The following is a 17,798-nucleotide window of genomic DNA, read 5'->3' as shown; positions in this document are numbered from 1 at the left end:
CACCATGAAGTAAAACCAGCCAGCTGCTATCTCATGCATGCCAGATTGCGAAGAAACAGTGACGACAACACAGTCAGATCGTGCATTTTAGGAAGAATCATAAAGTAGAGTGTAGTTTTTAGATTTATATTTCAAAAAAAGCCCAAAATATTGCTTTACATAAAGAACATGATGACATCCATTATGTGTGTGAGGGAATGCTGATTTACAGGTAACAGGTATGTTGTGGAGGGTGTGTGCAAGGCTTATGTTGTAAAGTTAAAGGTATCACCATAGAAACTATAAATTGGGGAGGGGCTTAGGGTGGAGTTGACAGGGCAGTACGGAGTAAAACGGAGCCGGCACTGGTTGTTCATTTGCTGTTTGTCCCCAATAAGGTTTTTAGCAGCCAGTGAGGAAGACACTTGTAGCCCTTTCACACACTGCATGGCTTTGTAAAGGAGTTTTGCTGAGCTCACCACCCACCCACTGACTGTGTCCAGTTCCAACATGCTGACTGCTGCTGTGTGGCTGATGGCCCTGCTTGGCCTGCCGGTGCAAGGCTGGTGGAGCTTGCCACTGACAGCTGACAGCGAGGCGTCACAACTTCATTGCAACCGATACTTCTACGCGCAGACGTTTCCTCAAGACCAAGGTTTGCCATTAAGCATTTGGTGTCACGGTCGGCCCAATGGCCCCAATTTCGTCACCTTGCACAGACCCGGCTGTGACACCGCCGTCGTCTATGCTATCCGTCTAAGTCCTGAAGGGTTGTTTGGTGAAGATTTACAAAAACAGGAGTCTTTTGTAAGTATGTCAGTCTTTTGAATTTCATGTTCATTTTTATCAATTCATATGATTGTTATTCATCACAATCTGCCTGTCTCTCCTTATTTGGAGACGATGAATCACATGGTTGTCAAACTTGGTGGGGGTGTCGAAGAGGCAAACAGTCCAAAAATTGTCTTAAAATCGCTGTTGGGGTTATTCTGGGATACTATTATAAATGTGAGCATAAATCATTATATGTATATATTAATGTGCCAAACCCCTCACCAATCAGATATAAATAATGATTTCCAGGTGTATTATTAACAGAACATTCCTTAAGACAATCCATTGATTTAAAGAAAAACATGTATAAATGACTGACTTGAAATGAATCAAAATATGATGAATTCTACAGATAACAAACCCTCCTATCATAAATTGTGCCTGTTTTTCAGACAGGATGAGGGTGCATTGAGCATCCTTGTATTTAACCTAATCTTTTAGATCAGGAGTGGGCAAACTATTCCACCAAAGGCGGCAGTTTGTTTAGGTTTTCATTCCGACCCTTAAAGAAGACACCTTTTCACCAATCTGGTGTTTTACAAGTGCAATCAGTGGATTGCAGTCAGGTGCTTTTTGTTTTCTGCAGAAATCTCATTGGTTAAAGTGTCTGTGCTGGATGGGTTGGAACAAAAACCTGTACCCATAGTGGTCCTCGAGGATCGGTTTTCCCACCCCTGTTTTAGATAAACATCTAAAATTAATTTTAAGCCATTTTGACTCTTATTGAACATTTTCAAAGCACTGTAAAACAAAAAATAACTAGCGCAACTGTTAGCATCTTCCTGGCTATCTGGTTAGGTTTACCCAGAAGACCAGTTTGAGAAGTCTTGGTCTAGGGACACCTTAGATCCGTTCAAACCAGATGGAGGAAGGATACATATTTGTTGTACAGATTAGTATATAACATTTCACAAAAGAGTATGGCCCTTAGAATAAAGGTATTCAAGGTTTTCTGCTTGTTTCCCGCAGAAAATTGAGGATGACGTCGAAGTGATTGTCCCATATCTTTGCCGGAACAACTTCTCCAAGCCCCCACTAACAGATGACGACTTTCTACACTGGGATTGGTCCGTCTCCACTATTATCCGTAGTCATGTCGCCACCGAGTGTAACAGCCGAAACGGGGTTCTCTACATCCTGACCGGGACTGGAGCTCGCTGGGGCGAGGATTGTCAGATGAAGCCGCTTTGGTCCTCGGCGTGCTGCTTTGACCCACATGCCGAAGGCGGTTTTAGCGTGGGTTTTATACGCGAAGACGGCGCCGACGATGGCACCGTGCTGCCGGTGAGTGTCAAGGAATTGCAAGAGAAGCTGGGAGTTCAGGGTCTGTTTGCCGGAGGCTGTGCTGGGGAAGACAGGGTTGGGGTCAAGAAGAGTTTTTACACTAAGGAGGACCTCCAAAAGATGTCTGTAAATCTCATCGAAAGTTCCAGCACAGTATCAGACGGAGATGCAAGCCATACAGATCCAAACCATACAGATCCAAGCCATACGGATCCAAGCCATACAGATCCAAGCCCTACAGATCCAAGCCATTCGGATTCTATTAACTCGGATGGAACCGATACTGATAAAAGGCAAACTGATTCAAAAGAAGCAGATACGAAAGAGGAATTGACTGTTGAGACGGAGAGAAGAAGCGTCGAGGCGGCCGATGAGACGCGCTATGTTAAAATTGCTGATCAAGAGGTGGAAAAAGCAGACAGCAATTCCAGCAGCGTTGTAGTTTCCATCTTTTACACCACTTTGTCCATCCTCAAAGCTCCACTAAGGCCTATATTCTCCAGAATCACGCAGTTCCCTGGACAGGTGAATATTATATAGCAATACTTTTGCAATCTATTATGCAGAATTGCGTTTTTATTCTTAATTTATTGGAAATTTCAGATTTTTTTTGGGGTCGGACCGATCAAGTCCAATTGTGAAGAGTGAGATTTCTGTTAATGACAGTGATTATTAAACTGAAGACATTCATTGCCAATTTTCAGATGTGTTTATTAGATTTATATTTCCATACAAGTGTTAACGCACAATTTCTTTGGTGTATGTTTTGCTCGATTGTAGTCTGTCATTCATACAGCCCCTCCCAGAAACAGGAATGAAGGTTGTTCGAGGGCATTCCACACTCTATTCAAATAATTTTCTGTCTCTTTAAAAGACGTCTCAGCCCGATCAGTCAACATATTTGCCAATCACTTTTATTTTATTTTAGATAAGATAAGATCAATAAATTAGTTTTTTCATTAAAAATACAAATCATAAAAAAACTGTAAACCTCTATTTTCAAATTGAAAAAAAAGTCATTCTAAATTTTACAAAGAGGTAAAAGCCCTATTAATATTTTCTGATTTCTCTCCTATTCGATATTCCATTGAAGACTATACAAATTTTCTTTAAAGTTCATTTTAACGGACAGACATAAAGTCAATTTCCTTAAAAAAACATGACTTTGACACAATTTATGTGCAATTTTATGACTAACTAACCTGAAATGTATCTTGCGACTCTGGTTACAGGTGTTATACGTCCTCCAGGAAGACTTGGGTGTCCTTGCTGCTCTTCCAGAGGACACCGTCTCCTTCCTCTACCTCTTGACGTCGGATCTTTTGTCCTGGATACGCTGGTCTCTGGAGACGCTGCTGGACATTGTGATGAGCTTCATCTATGGTATCTACTACTGTTCTTCGTCCATGCTGGCGGTGCTGCTAAACACCTGCTACATGGGGGTGACTGGATTAGGGACACTGAGCTGGGACACGGTCGGAATATTCGGGGACGTCCTGGGCAACACGTGGTGGGTGAGCAAGTTCTTCGGAGGGCGTCTCCTGAGGCAGAGTGGGGACTATGCCGGGACGGTTGCCATGGAGATGGGCGATCAGGCGGTGGCTTTGGGTGGAGGGACGGGGCGTTTGGCCTGGAGAAGTGTAGTCGGGGTGTTCAATGTGTTCTTCACGGGGGGCAGTGTAGTCTTCGGGGTTTTGGATGTGATCTTTGGGGCTTTCACGGAAGGGTTTGGACGGGAGAAGGAAATGCCAGTCCTTGTTGATTTGGTGGAGGCCGATTAAGAACATTTTGGAGTGGGTTTGACTTTTTTTTTTGCACTGGAATGTTATTTTTTCAATTTATTGAATTTAACAATGGAGAAAAATGTGGAAGTTTCTATTTAAGGGGAGATGCAGATATGTAGAATTTTAATGGCTTGAATATTAATGATTGTGTTTGTGTTTTTAGAGCGCCTGCTCGTTCATCTTGTAGGAAAATAACTGAAGGGAAAGTGTGTTAACCAACTGAGGATAAAACTATTCGATTTATGTTTTGAAGAAGCCTGGTGAAATATTTATACATAAATTTCAAGTAATGTGATAAACCTGAGGAAGTTTTGCTGTTGTCTTTATGGCTACTAAGCAGTGTGTCCCTTTTTAAGTCATTGTTAATTTGTTAACCTGAATAGGTTTTTAACAAATTACCTCTTTAAGTGTGGTTAGTGATTGAATGTGACTTTGTTTCATAAAACTTTTGGTAATTAGAATTGGATGTGCTTTGTTATGTTTGAATAAAAGATCGGCAGGTCTTGTACTATTGTTTTCTTTCCAACTGATTCAACAAGGCCAACAAGGTGAGCACAAAACAAAAATACAGTAAACCAAATACATACACAAATTGATTTTTATTAAGTGGAAAAGAAATGTAATATCATTTAAATCCCCACCTAAATTATACCTTTGCACTATCTTTTTTCTCGAAATGAAGGTAAAAAAATACAAACAAAAATATTAGACTTCCGCTCACTGTCGGAAGTGGCGTCACTGCCGGAAGTGGCGTTTCAAACCGGAACTGTTACCTCATTGCGTCAGATTTTGTCAGATTGCTAGTGTGGCGTGAGTGTCTTGATGCGGTGAAGAGCTTTTTGACCGGCTGTCGTCTTTCATAGTTTCTTTACAGGTAAATCCATCACACACGCAATCTAAGCATCCAAACATCTTTAAACAACATTTTTGCAACTAAATCGCAAATCTTGACTTTGATTTTTTTTTACGAAACTAACATAGCATTAACTTTCATCAGATTTTGACAGGTGGCCGCGGTAAACTCTAAAATACACACTTTACTCCCACGTAACGCGAAATTTGTCTTTATTACTCAATAAACAGAATATCCCAACACACGGAAGCACTGGATGCCCCGTGGATTGTTTTGATCGCGTTGAAGTTGTAATGTTACAACGAAGAACTCAATTTTGGGACCCTCGCGACCACTGTATTGCGATGTTAAGGGATTTTATTAGTCTGAAATGATTAATCAACAACACTAAAAGTACTGTGTACTTCGTTTTGCCTTAGGTGAAATAAATCGGATTATTATTATTATTATTTTCAAAATCGATCAGTGGCTGTCAAATTGAACTGTGAGACTTTGTAATATCGAAAAATATTGTTTTGATGTCCAATAATATGGATATCTTTATCAATATTATTCTCGTGACTTCAAAGTACGTCTTCCAAGTGACATATATATTTCAAACCACTTACCTAAATACCAAACTTTAGTTTTAGCATGATTTTAAATAATACATGCAATTTATTGCAATAAAAGTCCAATTATTTGAACTTTTTAGACGCTATCGTATCATTATGACTGTATAACATTCCATTTTGTTCAGGGATGGCCACTCTTTACGTGTCCCCCCACTCCGATGACTTCCGGAGCCTCCTGGCGCTCCTTGCAGCCGAGGTGGCGCCATCTGCTAAAGTCAAGACCGTCACTGATGCTCCCCCCGCCGCTCTCTGTGCACGCTCAACACCAGTTTTGGTGCTGGCAGCCGGAGACGGCGGCACCGTGTTGAGTGGTGCCAATGCTGTGGCCTGGTACCTGGCCTTGTTGGGGAAAAGAGCTGGCGTAGATGTCAAACAGCAAAGCGAGGTGTGGCAGTGGCTCAGCTTCGCCGACAACGAGCTAATCCCGTCATCATGTGCTGTCGTCTTCCCCCTCATGGGTGCCACGTTGGATAAGAAGGTAGAAAATTGACTGGAGTAATTGTTAAAGCAATGCTTTTCTTGACACGTCTTGTTTTGCGTCAGCTCCAGCAGACTTCCCGCGCTGAGCTGTTGCACATTCTTAAGGTCCTGGATAAGATGCTGGAGCCAAAAACATACCTTGTGGGGGAGAGCATCACACTTGCTGACATGGCTGTGGTCTCAGCTCTTCTTCTACCCTTCAAATACGTGCGTAATTTCAGGTCTTTTACTCTTGTCCTTATTGTTGTGCCTAAGAAGGAATCTCATAACAAGAACACCCTGAGATATGAATTCACCATTATCAAAACAGGACTTTATAGGAGTCAAGACCAAATCTGATGAGACATAGAGCATTAAGATAGATTGTAAAAATACAAAAGAGGTCTGGGCATTGAATGAATGAGTGAAAATTAACAGCATATTTTTGTATTTCATTGCGATTGTAGCACAACATTTTTGTATTTATTTATTTTTAAACGATAGGTTTGAAAGGTTCACCAATAGGCATTCCCAAATGCATTACTCTTGCAAGACATGTAATAAAATGCATTTTTTTAATGTCAATAACTCTAAATAAAGCAAAGCATTCTTCATTACAAGCAAATATATAATAATGATAACCCTAACAAAGTGCTTTCAAAACTAATGGCCATGTTCATTTTCTATAGGCTTTGGAGCCCAATGATAGGAAGGCATTGACCAATGTTACCAGATGGTTTACCACTTGCATCAACCAACCCAACTTCATCAAGGTGCTGGGCAAAATCACACTGTGTGGGAAGATGACACTGGTGAAGACAAATACTGAGGCCACAACTATACAGAGTACACCTGCCCCTACTACTGATAGTACCGTCGACACGACAGCACTCACTAATGGTCAGTTAAGAATGTAAACTAGGAGTAAACACAAGTCACAGTTCGGTATGTACTTTGGTGCGGGGCTCACCTTTTGGTTCAAAAGGGGAAAAAAAGATCATTTTTTAGTGGCAATATTTGAAAATTAATTTTTTTAGGGGTATATTTTACTCAGCACAATTCTATTTGAACTGTTATTAATACAGCGTCAAGTAAGATTATTTTAGAGCACTTTAGAGATGCAGTGGGATTGGACGTAGTGTAATCAAAGGACTCGGAAGGTTAAAAGCAGCAAAGTATTTTTTTGGTCCGTGAACAGCTACACCTTTAGTATTACAATGTTTTTTGTTGTTTTAGGACAAATAGCCACCTCTGGACTCTTTCAGGGCCACCAAAAACAGAAGCCCAGTTGAAGAAAGAGGCAAAGAAGAGGGAAAAGCTCGAGAAGTTCCAGCAGAAGAAGGAAATGGAGGCAAAAAAGAAGACACAGCCAGCCACTGAGGTACATTTTAAGGCATCATTTTATTTTTTAGTTATGTTAAATATTGATTTTCTTTTGTTAGAAAAAAGCCAAACCTGAGAAGAAGGAGTTGGGAGTCATTTCCTATGACATTACTACTACCCCTGGGGAGAAAAAAGGTGATTTAAAATATATACCGAGTTTTGCGGACTATAAGTCGCACTTTAGTTTTAGTGGCTTTGACCAAATAATGCACCATGGAGAGAAAAAATATGTATATAAGTCGCACTTTTTGGAGGGCAACTTTTTATTTTCTTAGAAACTAAGAACACACATGTTAATGTAACTAAAGTGAAATGGAGAAAACGGGCTAAATAGGAATTTAACATTGGTTTTTCAGACAATTATAACCTAAAAGTAACAACATAAGAAGTTATCATGGTCAGATAGAAAAAAAATACATGTACCGTATTTTGCCATTTAATATACCCGGGTATATTAAATGGGGTGGGGTATATTAAACAGCAAAATACGGTAAGTCGCATTTGAGTATTAGTCGCAGGCCCAGCCAAACTATAAAAAATGGCGACTTATAGTCCGGAAAATTCGGTAGTTTTTTTATTTATTTATTTGAGCTGTGTAGTCGATTTAATGTAACAAAAACAAACAGCATCAAGTGATATCATATTTTAAGATGTTCATCTGTGCTCTCAGATGTCGTCAGTCCACTCCCTGATTCGTACAGCCCTCAGTATGTGGAAGCTGCCTGGTACCCTTGGTGGGAGAAGCAGGGATTTTTCAAGCCTGAATATGGGGTAAGGACTTTGTGGGCTGTTTATGTCGCATCTTGATTAACCTTTGGCGTTTTGTCTTTACAAAAACAGGGTGACCCAAAAAGCGTACTAATGGAAACGTTTTCGAAACTGATGGGTACGCATCTTTTTGGGTCAACCTGTAAATGCCTCTTTTGCTGCCATTCTGTCAAATACATTTGTAGGAACTATTCCCTTTACTGTCTGTCACATATTTACCTTTTCAACAGAGGCAAAGCATTAGCCATCCAAACCCCAAAGGTGTCTTCATGATGTGCATCCCTCCACCCAATGTGACCGGATCCCTCCACTTGGGTCACGCCCTCACCAATGCCATCCAGGATTGCTTGACCAGATGGTAACGATGTTTTTAGCACCATGCAGACATTCGAAATACTTGGATACTAAGGAGCTGCTTCCTCCAGGCACCGAATGCGTGGCGAGACCACCCTGTGGAACCCGGGCTGCGACCACGCCGGAATCGCCACCCAGGTGGTGGTGGAGAAGAAACTGATGAGGGACAAGGGCTTAAGCCGCCACGATCTGGGAAGGGATAAGTTTATCGAGGAAGTGTGGAAGTGGAAAAATGAGTGAGTAGACACAGAGCGGATGGGATGTTTTTTTTTATTGGAGAAACTTTTGGTCCTAAGTTTTGAATGTGTCTCCACAGAAAGGGAGACCGCATTTACCACCAGCTGAAGAAGCTGGGCTCCTCTCTGGACTGGGACCGAGCTTGCTTCACGATGGACCCCGTGAGTGTTGCTAAACAGCAAATGTTTGCAAAACGTTCTCTAGAGTGATCGACTCTAAAACGTTCCCTAGAATGATCGAGTCTAAAGCGTTCTCTAGAATGATCGACTCTAAAAAATTCTCTAGTATGATCGACCAACAAATTATTTGGTGACAATTTTGCTTGTCGATTAATTATTTAGACTTTGTTCACCTAAACATGATCCAAATCTTTTTTTGAGGTTCTTTAAATCCCATTACTCAGATTTTTTTTACATGCTACCTCAATGGTAGACTATTGTCATAATTTTCAAAATGAAACTGTCCAGAGTCGCACATATCCATAATTATTGAAATGAAGCACTAGAGAATCACCCGAACAAAGCCAACCACCAAATAGCCAAATTCAAAGCATTGATATATTTCTAACCTTCGATCCCTTATACTTGTTATATACGTCCGAGATTGAAAATTTGAGTTGAAAACTAATCCATTATGAAGTTATTTCAAAATTCCTTTTCTGACCTCTAACATTTGACCTTATGACCCTCAAATTTACTCAATTCTTCCATTCCACATTATTCAAAATACTCTTCAAATTGAGTAATTATCACTTTCTCCGTTCTGGCCTTGTCTTGTACCGAACACATAACCTCTGCCAATTGCAAAAATAATGTTGCCCATCTCTAAAATGTCCCCCTTTTGTTTTTACGCAGAAACTTTCCTACGCAGTGCAGGAAGCTTTTATCCGCATGCACGATGAGGGGGTGATCTACAGGAGCAAAAGGCTGGTCAACTGGTCCTGCTCGCTCAACTCTGCCATCTCTGACATTGAGGCAAGTCAGAAAATAATTCTGGAAAATGAGATGGGTTTCCGTTCATGGGGGTGCTTGCTTTCTTTTAAGGTGGACAAGAAGGAGCTGACGGGCAGAACGCTTTTGCCTGTGCCGGGCTACAAAGACAAAGTGGAATTTGGAGTCTTGGTGTCCTTTGCCTATAAAGTGGATGGATCAGGTACTCCAAATTCCCTCAAGATGATTAAACTCTCTCAACAGGGGGCGGTAGAGGTCAGGATTTTCACCTGCTGGAAACCCCTCAGTTACCAGTTATCCATAGTTTTAAAGCACTTTCGCAATTGTAGAAAAAAAAAACACCAGCACTATTTGTTATTTTATTATTTCGTTTAAAAAAATCTTTTGCAATGATAACTTCATTATATATTTTTTTACCATATCATAATATATGAAGGTTTTATTTTCCTCTTTTGCTTAGTTTTGGGATATTCACATCCAAGTACCGTATTTTCACGACTATAAGGCGCACTTTAATGTCTTAAATTTTCTCCAAAATAGACATCCAGTGTGCTTTATATATGAAAAATAAAATAATGTGTCATTCATTGAAGGTGCGCCTTATAATGCGGTGCGCCTTATAATGCGGTGCGCCTTATAGTCGTGAAAATACGGTATACCAATATTAATTTTCTGAGCAATCTTTTTCAGACCAGGAGGTGGTTGTGGCAACCACCCGTATCGAGACAATGCTGGGCGACACGGCTGTGGCAGTGCACCCAGACGACTCCCGATACCAACACCTGAAGGGCAAGATGGTTTCGCATCCCTTTTGCGACCGCAAGATGCCTGTCGTTTTTGACGACTTTGTGGATATGAGCTTTGGAACCGGTAAGAGCCAACTTCCTAGCCATGTATTAAATAAAATAGCTTGAATCTGTTCAATTTGGGAGGATTTTTCTCCATTCTGTGGCAGCCAATGTGCTAAGGTGCCATTTCCCGGTACTATTTTCTTCACAGGCGCCGTAAAAATCACGCCCGCTCACGATCAAAACGACTACGACGTGGGTGTGCGCCACAGTCTGCCCTTCATCAACATCCTGGATGAGAACGGGCTGCTCATTAACGTGCCCCCTCCCTTCTTGGTATGGCCTCGTTACGACGTCCCCGCTGCGAAGGACGGCAGCCGTGCTTACCGAGGCATTTTTTCTTACTAACCTTTTCATTGGTTTACACATTCTAGGGAATGAATCGTTTCGAGGCCAGGAAAGCGGTGTTGGAGGCACTCAAGGACAGGGGGCATTTTAAAGAGATCAAAGACAACCCTATGGTGGTGCCTGTTTGCAGGTTTGATGTCATTCCATTCATGAATTAACCCTGTCTTTCAGATTTTTTTTCATGGGTTCACTCTGTTTCTATTTTTTTTCTGAGGGGGGTGGGTGTTTTGTTGTTCATATTTTTGGTTTTGAAGATGCTTATTCTTTTAGAGTCGTTTTTATCGTTTTTGTGTGTTTTTGTGGTGTATTGTTTTTTTTTGGTTAGCCGTGATAGGCTCCAGCACCCCTGATGAGGTTGAATATGGATTTGATTTATTTATTTTTGGGTGGTTATTCTATTTTGTTTGTACTTTTCGTGTGTATTCAGGTAGTTTGTTGTTTTCTGTGTTTGTATATTATGTTTTAGGGGGATTGTTGTGTATATTAGATTTTTTTGGTTTGTCTTACTTGGGGTTTAGTTTTGTATATTTTGAGTTTTTTTTGTGTTTTTATGTGGGCTGTATTTTTGTTTTTGGGAGTTGTTTTATGTAGCCTAAGTGTATTTTTTTACTGATTTTACGGTATCATCTGGGGGTTGTTTCTTGTCATTTTTTTGTTTATGTACTCTTGCATTTGAATGATTTTTTTGTATGCCTTTTTAAAAAAAATGCTATTCTTTGTGTCTTTTTACGTTTCTGTGTAGTCGTTCCAAGGACATCGTGGAGCCCTTTCTGAAGCCCCAGTGGTACGTCAACTGCGCAGACATGGGCAAACAAGCTGCAGATTCAGTCCGAGACGGGCGCCTGAAAATCATCCCCGACCACCACCTCAAAACTTGGTTCAACTGGATGGACAACATAAGGTACTTATAATAAATGATTGCTGTCAGCCCTCCCGTTTGAAAGAAACGAGACGTCTATCCCTGTCATTGAATCACTTTCTCAATGACCTCCCCCTCCTCTCAGGGATTGGTGCATATCCCGGCAGCTGTGGTGGGGTCACCGCATCCCCGCTTACTTCATCACTGTCAACGATCCCTCCGTGAAGCCAGGAGAAGTAAGACAAACTCCAGGCGTTGACCTTGAAACTTTATGAGCATCATTCTCTCCTTTCAAGGATGTAGACGGTCATTATTGGGTGAGCGGCAGAACCGTCGACGAGGCCCGAGAGAAAGCCGCCAAGCGCTTCAATGTGACTCCTGATAAACTTACACTAAGACAAGGTTACTTTCCTCCCCAAGTGGGATTTTAGATATAATGGAAAAATTGGTTTGCTGAGTTTGTTGCCGTTTGTTGTTTCAGATGAAGACGTTCTGGACACTTGGTTCTCATCCGGCATTTTTCCCTTCTCCATTTTCGGCTGGCCTAATGAGGTAACAAAAAACAAAAACAAACGGGACTGCTGGGAAACAACACAAAGAGCCATTCGGGCTGCAAAACTAAGTGGCATTGTCAGCTTAATTTCTATTGGAAATGCCTCTTCCCATGACACACTAAGATTTTATCGAGTTAAGACTTACACCTATTCCTTGGCTTATCCTCACTAGGGTCGGATAATAGAGAAATTAATGTTTTAGCAAATTGACACCAGCGATTAGCACAGCCATTTTAGGACGTCAGTTCTACACACACTGAATTTGTTGTCAAATATGTATTTTTTTTAATAAGAAAAGGGTTTTAATAGATTTTTAATGGTGGAAGGCTAGAACATTGATAATTTAATAATCCCCGTAAATAAAAAGGGACATTTTTTTTAATTTTTTAAATTCCATTAAAAAAATTTGGGGAATGAATATGTTTAATCTTTTGAAAATCAAGTGGGATTCCTTTGATTTCTTTTATTGGGTATTACATACATGTTTACATTCAAATAAGAATTTATGTAATCCTCAATAAAATAAATCCGAAAAATCTAGATATAGTATTTTTTGTGAAAAAAGACAAAACAAATTTCATACACGGCTTGATTTCACAGAGCTCATGAAATAATGTTGGGGTCCATATTATTTGTGCACATTTCAAAATGGAAATAACATTGAATACCATTCAACCTTAGACGGAGGACCTGAACGTGTTCTACCCTGGCACCTTGCTCGAAACGGGTCACGACATCCTCTTCTTCTGGGTTGCCCGTATGGTGATGATGGGTCTCAAACTGACCGGCAAGCTGCCCTTTAAAGAGGTGAGCTCTCGCCACGCCTTGGGGGTCGTCCTTGGCGACTCTTGTTGGCGTAATTAGGACAACATAACGAGGACTCCTGTCATTCCTCCAAGGTTTATCTGCACGCCGTGGTGAGGGACGCCCACGGGAGGAAGATGAGCAAATCTCTGGGCAACGTCATCGACCCGCTTGATGTCATTACCGGAATCTCCCTGGAGGTAAAGTGGAATTGCTGCTTGATGATAGCCACACACACACACACACACACACACACACACACACACACACACACACACACACACACACACACACACACACACACACACACACACACACACACACACACACACACACACACACACACAACAAATGCTATTTTTTTTTTTTGTACCTCACATTACTCCCTGGAGGTCCGTCTTCTCTCGTAAGCTTTATTAAGCATGCCAAAAAGCTTTTATTGAAGCCATCCGTCATGAAATGACTACCCAGGTTGTTGCTAGAAACCAGCAGAGGGCGCTACAGCACTTCTTACGCTCCCATTTGCGTCTTCCAGGGTCTGCATGCACAGCTCACCTACAGCAATTTGGATCCGGTGGAGGTGGAACGAGCCAAGCAGGGACAGAAGTCCGACTACCCCAATGGCATTCCCGAGTGCGGGACGGACGCCTTGCGATTTGCTCTCTGTGCTTACACCAGTCAAGGTAAAGGCAAAACTCGCACATATGAAGCATAGTGTTAGTTAAAACAATACAAAGAGACCTCTATTAATTTGTGCATCAATTAATTTCATATCTCTGGTGTTACTTGCAAGTGAGAATCCATTACAGAATTAATCCAACACAAAGTATATCAAGTTTTCAACCAAAAAAGGCTGCAAAACACCATTTTTGACTCTTAATTGGTTTTAAGATCAATTAGATTATTGATGAGTGGCTCCTTGGAGTGAATTCCTACCGTTTTTTTCCACGTGACTGAAACATAATCTTCCCCCGCCAGGCAGGGACATCAACCTGGACGTCAACCGCATTCTGGGCTACCGTCACTTTTGCAACAAGCTGTGGAACGCTGTCAAGTTTGCCATCAAGACACTGGGAGACTCCTTCGTGCCCTCCCAGACCGCCCAGGTGATACAAAATTGTGTTGATGCATTTATCTGTCTTTGAATAATTATATATATATTTTTTTCTTCTCCAAATTACAGCTTCGAGGCGACGAGGGCGTCACCGACCGCTGGATTTTATCCCGCCTCAGCGCTGCCGTCTCGTTGTGCGACCACGGGTTCAAGGCGTACGACTTCCCCGCCATCACTACCGCCATTTATAACTTTTGGCTATACGAACTCTGCGATGTCTACCTGGTACCAGATCCGCCGACTTTTGATTGGCTTCCGCAAAGATGTCGACGACACTTGTTTTTCGCCGTAGGAAAGCGTGAAACCCGTTTTCAGCTCGCCCGTCAACGAGGAACGAGCCGAAGTGTGTAGACAAACCTTGTACACGTGCTTGGACGTCGGCTTGCGACTTCTGGCGCCCGTCATGCCCTTCGTCACTGAGGAACTCTACCAGAGGTTGCCGCGGCGTCGGGCAAAGCTGGACGCGCCATCCGTCTGCGTAACGTCGTACCCCGACGCCCAAGAGGTTGGAGAGACACGTCGGGGGTGGATGGGCGGAGGGAGTCGGATGTTGAAATTGAACATTTTTCTCGACAGTTTTGCTGGAATAGCGACAAGGTGGACCGCGACATGGACTTTGTCATGAACGTAGTGAAGACCATCCGTTCGCTCAGAGCTGACTACAACCTCACCAAAACCAGAGCTGACTGTAAGTGATGCATTACATTCAATGTTGATGTTTATAAAAACTCCAGGCTGGATTTAGAGCGCCATGCTTATTCATTTGTTGCATGGAAGCTAATTTTTCGTGCTAAAATAGCAGACGTCTTCACTATTATCTACTTTTCTACCTGGCCTATTCTGAACTGAAATTACAGTCTATTCTAGATATATTTAGATTTTTTTTAAACAAATGGATTAAAAGAAATTTATTAAAAGTCAAGAATGATTAAAAAATTACAATTATTGATTTAAAAGGGGAGAAATCAGGAAATGTTATATACGTCCTTACTCTTCATTTTAACTTTGCTCCTAAAACAGAAAGTCGGCACTCATGATTTTCTATCCCGGGCCGAACAAAATGATGCAGCGGGTCAGATTTGGCCCCCGAGCCGCCACTTTGACACATGTGGTCTATTGTATTTCCCTATCTTCAAGGTTACCTTCAGTGTGCTGACTCAGCCACCGCGTCGCTAGTGGAGACGTGGGGTGTTCAAATCCAGACGCTGTCGTACTGCCAGGCGGTGGTGCCGCTGAGCGCCGAGAAGCCGGCGCCGTCAGGCTGCGCCGTGGCCATCGCGTCGGACCGCTGCACCGTCAACCTTATGATTAAGGTGAGGCTTCACGACGTGCCAATTTGAGCCCCACAGTGACGTTTTGGTGTGCGTCAGGGTCTCATCGACGTGGATAAAGAGTTGGCCAAACTGCGTGCAAAGGAAGGCGATCTGGACAAGCTGATGGACAAATTGAGGGAAAAAATGGCCAAGAACGACTACAGGGAAAAAGTGCCCCTCAAAGTGCAGCAGCAGGATGCGGAAAAGGTGATGAATAGCGAGCACCCTGTTGCGAGGAAACTTTTCCTCTTTCCCAAGTTCAAACTGCTAACATGCTTGTTTGTGTTCCTTTTTTGTTTCAGTTAAGACAGAGTCAGACAGAGCTGGAGAAAGTCAAAGAAGCCATGGACAACTTTAGCAAGATGTTATAGCGCACCTGACATATTTTAGTTGGAGCTTAAATCTTTGAATAAAATCATGTGGCAAAGAGAGTGACTTTTTCCCTTTTTCTGATTGGCCGAGGAAATCGAGCGATCTGATTGGCCATACATACATACATACCTGCCTGCCTGCCTGCCTGCCTGCCTGCCTGCCTGCCTACCTGCTTGCCTGCCTGCCTTTTTAAAGAAAAAAAGCCTTACTATACTATGTCGTTTTTTAAAGAAAAAAGCCTTACTATACTATGTCGTTTTTTAAAGAAAAAAGCCTTACTATACTATGTCGTTTTTGAAGAGAAAAAAGCCTTACTATACTATGTCGTTTTTTAAAGAAAAAAGCCTTACTATACTATGTCGTTTTTTAAAGAAAAAAGCCTTACTATACTATGTCGTTTTTTAAAGAAAAAAGCCTTACTATACTATGTCGTTTTTTAAAGAAAAAAGCCTTACTATACTATGTCGTTTTTTTTAAAGAAAAAAGCCTTACTATACTATGTCGTTTTTTAAAGAAAAAAGCCTTACTATACTATGTCGTTTTTTAAGAAAAAAGCCTTACTATACTATGTCGTTTTTTAAAGAAAAAAGCCTTACTATACTATGTCGTTTTTTAAAGAAAAAAGCCTTACTATACTATGTCGTTTTTTTAAGAAAAAAGCCTTACTATACTATGTCGTTTTTTTAAAGAAAAAAGCCTTACTATACTATGTCGTTTTTTTAAGAAAAAAGCCTTACTATACTATGTCGTTTTTTAAAGAAAAAAGCCTTACTATACTATGTCGTTTTTTAAAGAAAAAAGCCTTACAATACTATGTCGTTTTTTAAAGAAAAAAGCCTTATTATACTATGTCGTTTTTTAAAGAAAAAAAGCCTTACTATACTATGTCGTTTTTTAAAGAAAAAAGCCTTACTATACTATGTCGTTTTTTAAAGAAAAAAGCCTTACTATACTATGTCGTTTTTTAAAGAAAAAAGCCTTACTATACTATGTCGTTTTTTAAAGAAAAAAGCCTTACTATACTATGTCGTTTTTTTAAAGAAAAAAGCCTTACTATACTATGTCGTTTTTTAAAGAAAAAAGCCTTACTATACTATGTCGTTTTTTAAAGAAAAAAGCCTTACTATACTATGTCGTTTTGTAAAGAAAAAAGCCTTACTATACTATGTCGTTTTTTAAAGAAAAAAGCCTTACTATACTATGTCGTTTTTTTAAAGAAAAAAGCCTTACTATAGTATGTCGTTTTTTAAAGAAAAAAGCCTTACTATACTATGTCGTTTTTTTAAGAAAAAAGCCTTACTATACTATGTCGTTTTTTTAAAGAAAAAAGCCTTACTATACTATGTCGTATTTTTTAAGAAAAAAGCCTTACTATACTATGTCGTTTTTGAAGAGAAAAAAGCCTTACTATACTATGTCGTTTTTTTAAGAAAAAAGCCTTACTATACTATGTCGTTTTTTAAAGAAAAAAGCCTTACTATACTATGTCGTTTTTTAAAGAAAAAAGCCTTACTATACTATGTCGTTTTTTAAGAAAAAAGCCTTACTATACTATGTCGTTTTTTAAAGAAAAAAGCCTTACTATACTATGTCGTTTTTTAAAGAAAAAAGCCTTACTATACTATGTCGTTTTTTTAAGAAAAAAGCCTTACTATACTATGTCGTTTTTTTAAAGAAAAAAGCCTTACTATACTATGTCGTTTTTTAAAGAAAAAAGCCTTACTATACTATGTCGTTTTTTAAAGAAAAAAGCCTTACTATACTATGTCGTTTTTTAAGAAAAAAGCCTTACTATACTATGTCGTTTTTTAAAGAAAAAAGCCTTACTATACTATGTCATTTTTGAAGAGAAAAAAGCCTTACTATACTATGTCGTTTTTTTTAAAGAAAAAAGCCTTACTATAGTATGTCGTTTTTTAAAGAAAAAAGCCTTACTATACTATGTCGTTTTTTTAAGAAAAAAGCCTTACTATACTATGTCGTTTTTTTAAAGAAAAAAGCCTTACTATACTATGTCGTTTTTTAAAGAAAAAAGCCTTACTATACTATGTCCTTTTTTAAAGAAAAAAGCCTTACTATACTATGTC

General features: G+C 40.3%; 2 protein-coding genes across 2 annotated transcripts; both read left to right on the top strand.

Moving 5' to 3' along the window:
• Positions 1-313: 313 nt before the first annotated feature.
• On the top strand, positions 314-4,389 carry LOC144199982 (uncharacterized). The gene is made up of 3 exons (XM_077721899.1): positions 314-786; positions 1,783-2,622; positions 3,330-4,389. The coding sequence occupies exons 1-3, from the start codon at positions 490-492 to the stop codon at positions 3,876-3,878; spliced, it is 1,686 nt and encodes a 561-aa protein (XP_077578025.1). The 5' UTR covers positions 314-489; the 3' UTR covers positions 3,879-4,389.
• Positions 4,390-4,623: 234 nt separating this feature from the next.
• On the top strand, positions 4,624-15,770 carry vars1 (valyl-tRNA synthetase 1). The gene is made up of 29 exons (XM_077721533.1): positions 4,624-4,755; positions 5,474-5,826; positions 5,892-6,035; positions 6,497-6,707; positions 7,073-7,188; positions 7,250-7,325; positions 7,861-7,961; positions 8,189-8,316; positions 8,384-8,548; positions 8,629-8,710; positions 9,404-9,523; positions 9,593-9,701; positions 10,190-10,369; positions 10,499-10,623; positions 10,722-10,825; positions 11,438-11,596; positions 11,700-11,790; positions 11,851-11,956; positions 12,036-12,106; positions 12,790-12,915; positions 13,008-13,112; positions 13,448-13,595; positions 13,891-14,018; positions 14,096-14,251; positions 14,319-14,531; positions 14,603-14,714; positions 15,164-15,339; positions 15,397-15,546; positions 15,642-15,770. The coding sequence occupies exons 2-29, from the start codon at positions 5,476-5,478 to the stop codon at positions 15,708-15,710; spliced, it is 3,822 nt and encodes a 1,273-aa protein (XP_077577659.1). The 5' UTR covers positions 4,624-4,755; positions 5,474-5,475; the 3' UTR covers positions 15,711-15,770.
• The last annotated feature ends 2,028 nt before the right edge of the window (positions 15,771-17,798 follow it).

The sequence above is a fragment of the Stigmatopora nigra genome, chromosome 7 (assembly GCF_051989575.1).
Source record: "Stigmatopora nigra isolate UIUO_SnigA chromosome 7, RoL_Snig_1.1, whole genome shotgun sequence".
Classification (NCBI taxonomy): Eukaryota; Metazoa; Chordata; class Actinopteri; order Syngnathiformes; family Syngnathidae; genus Stigmatopora; species Stigmatopora nigra.
This window is presented reverse-complemented; position numbering and strand designations above follow the sequence as displayed.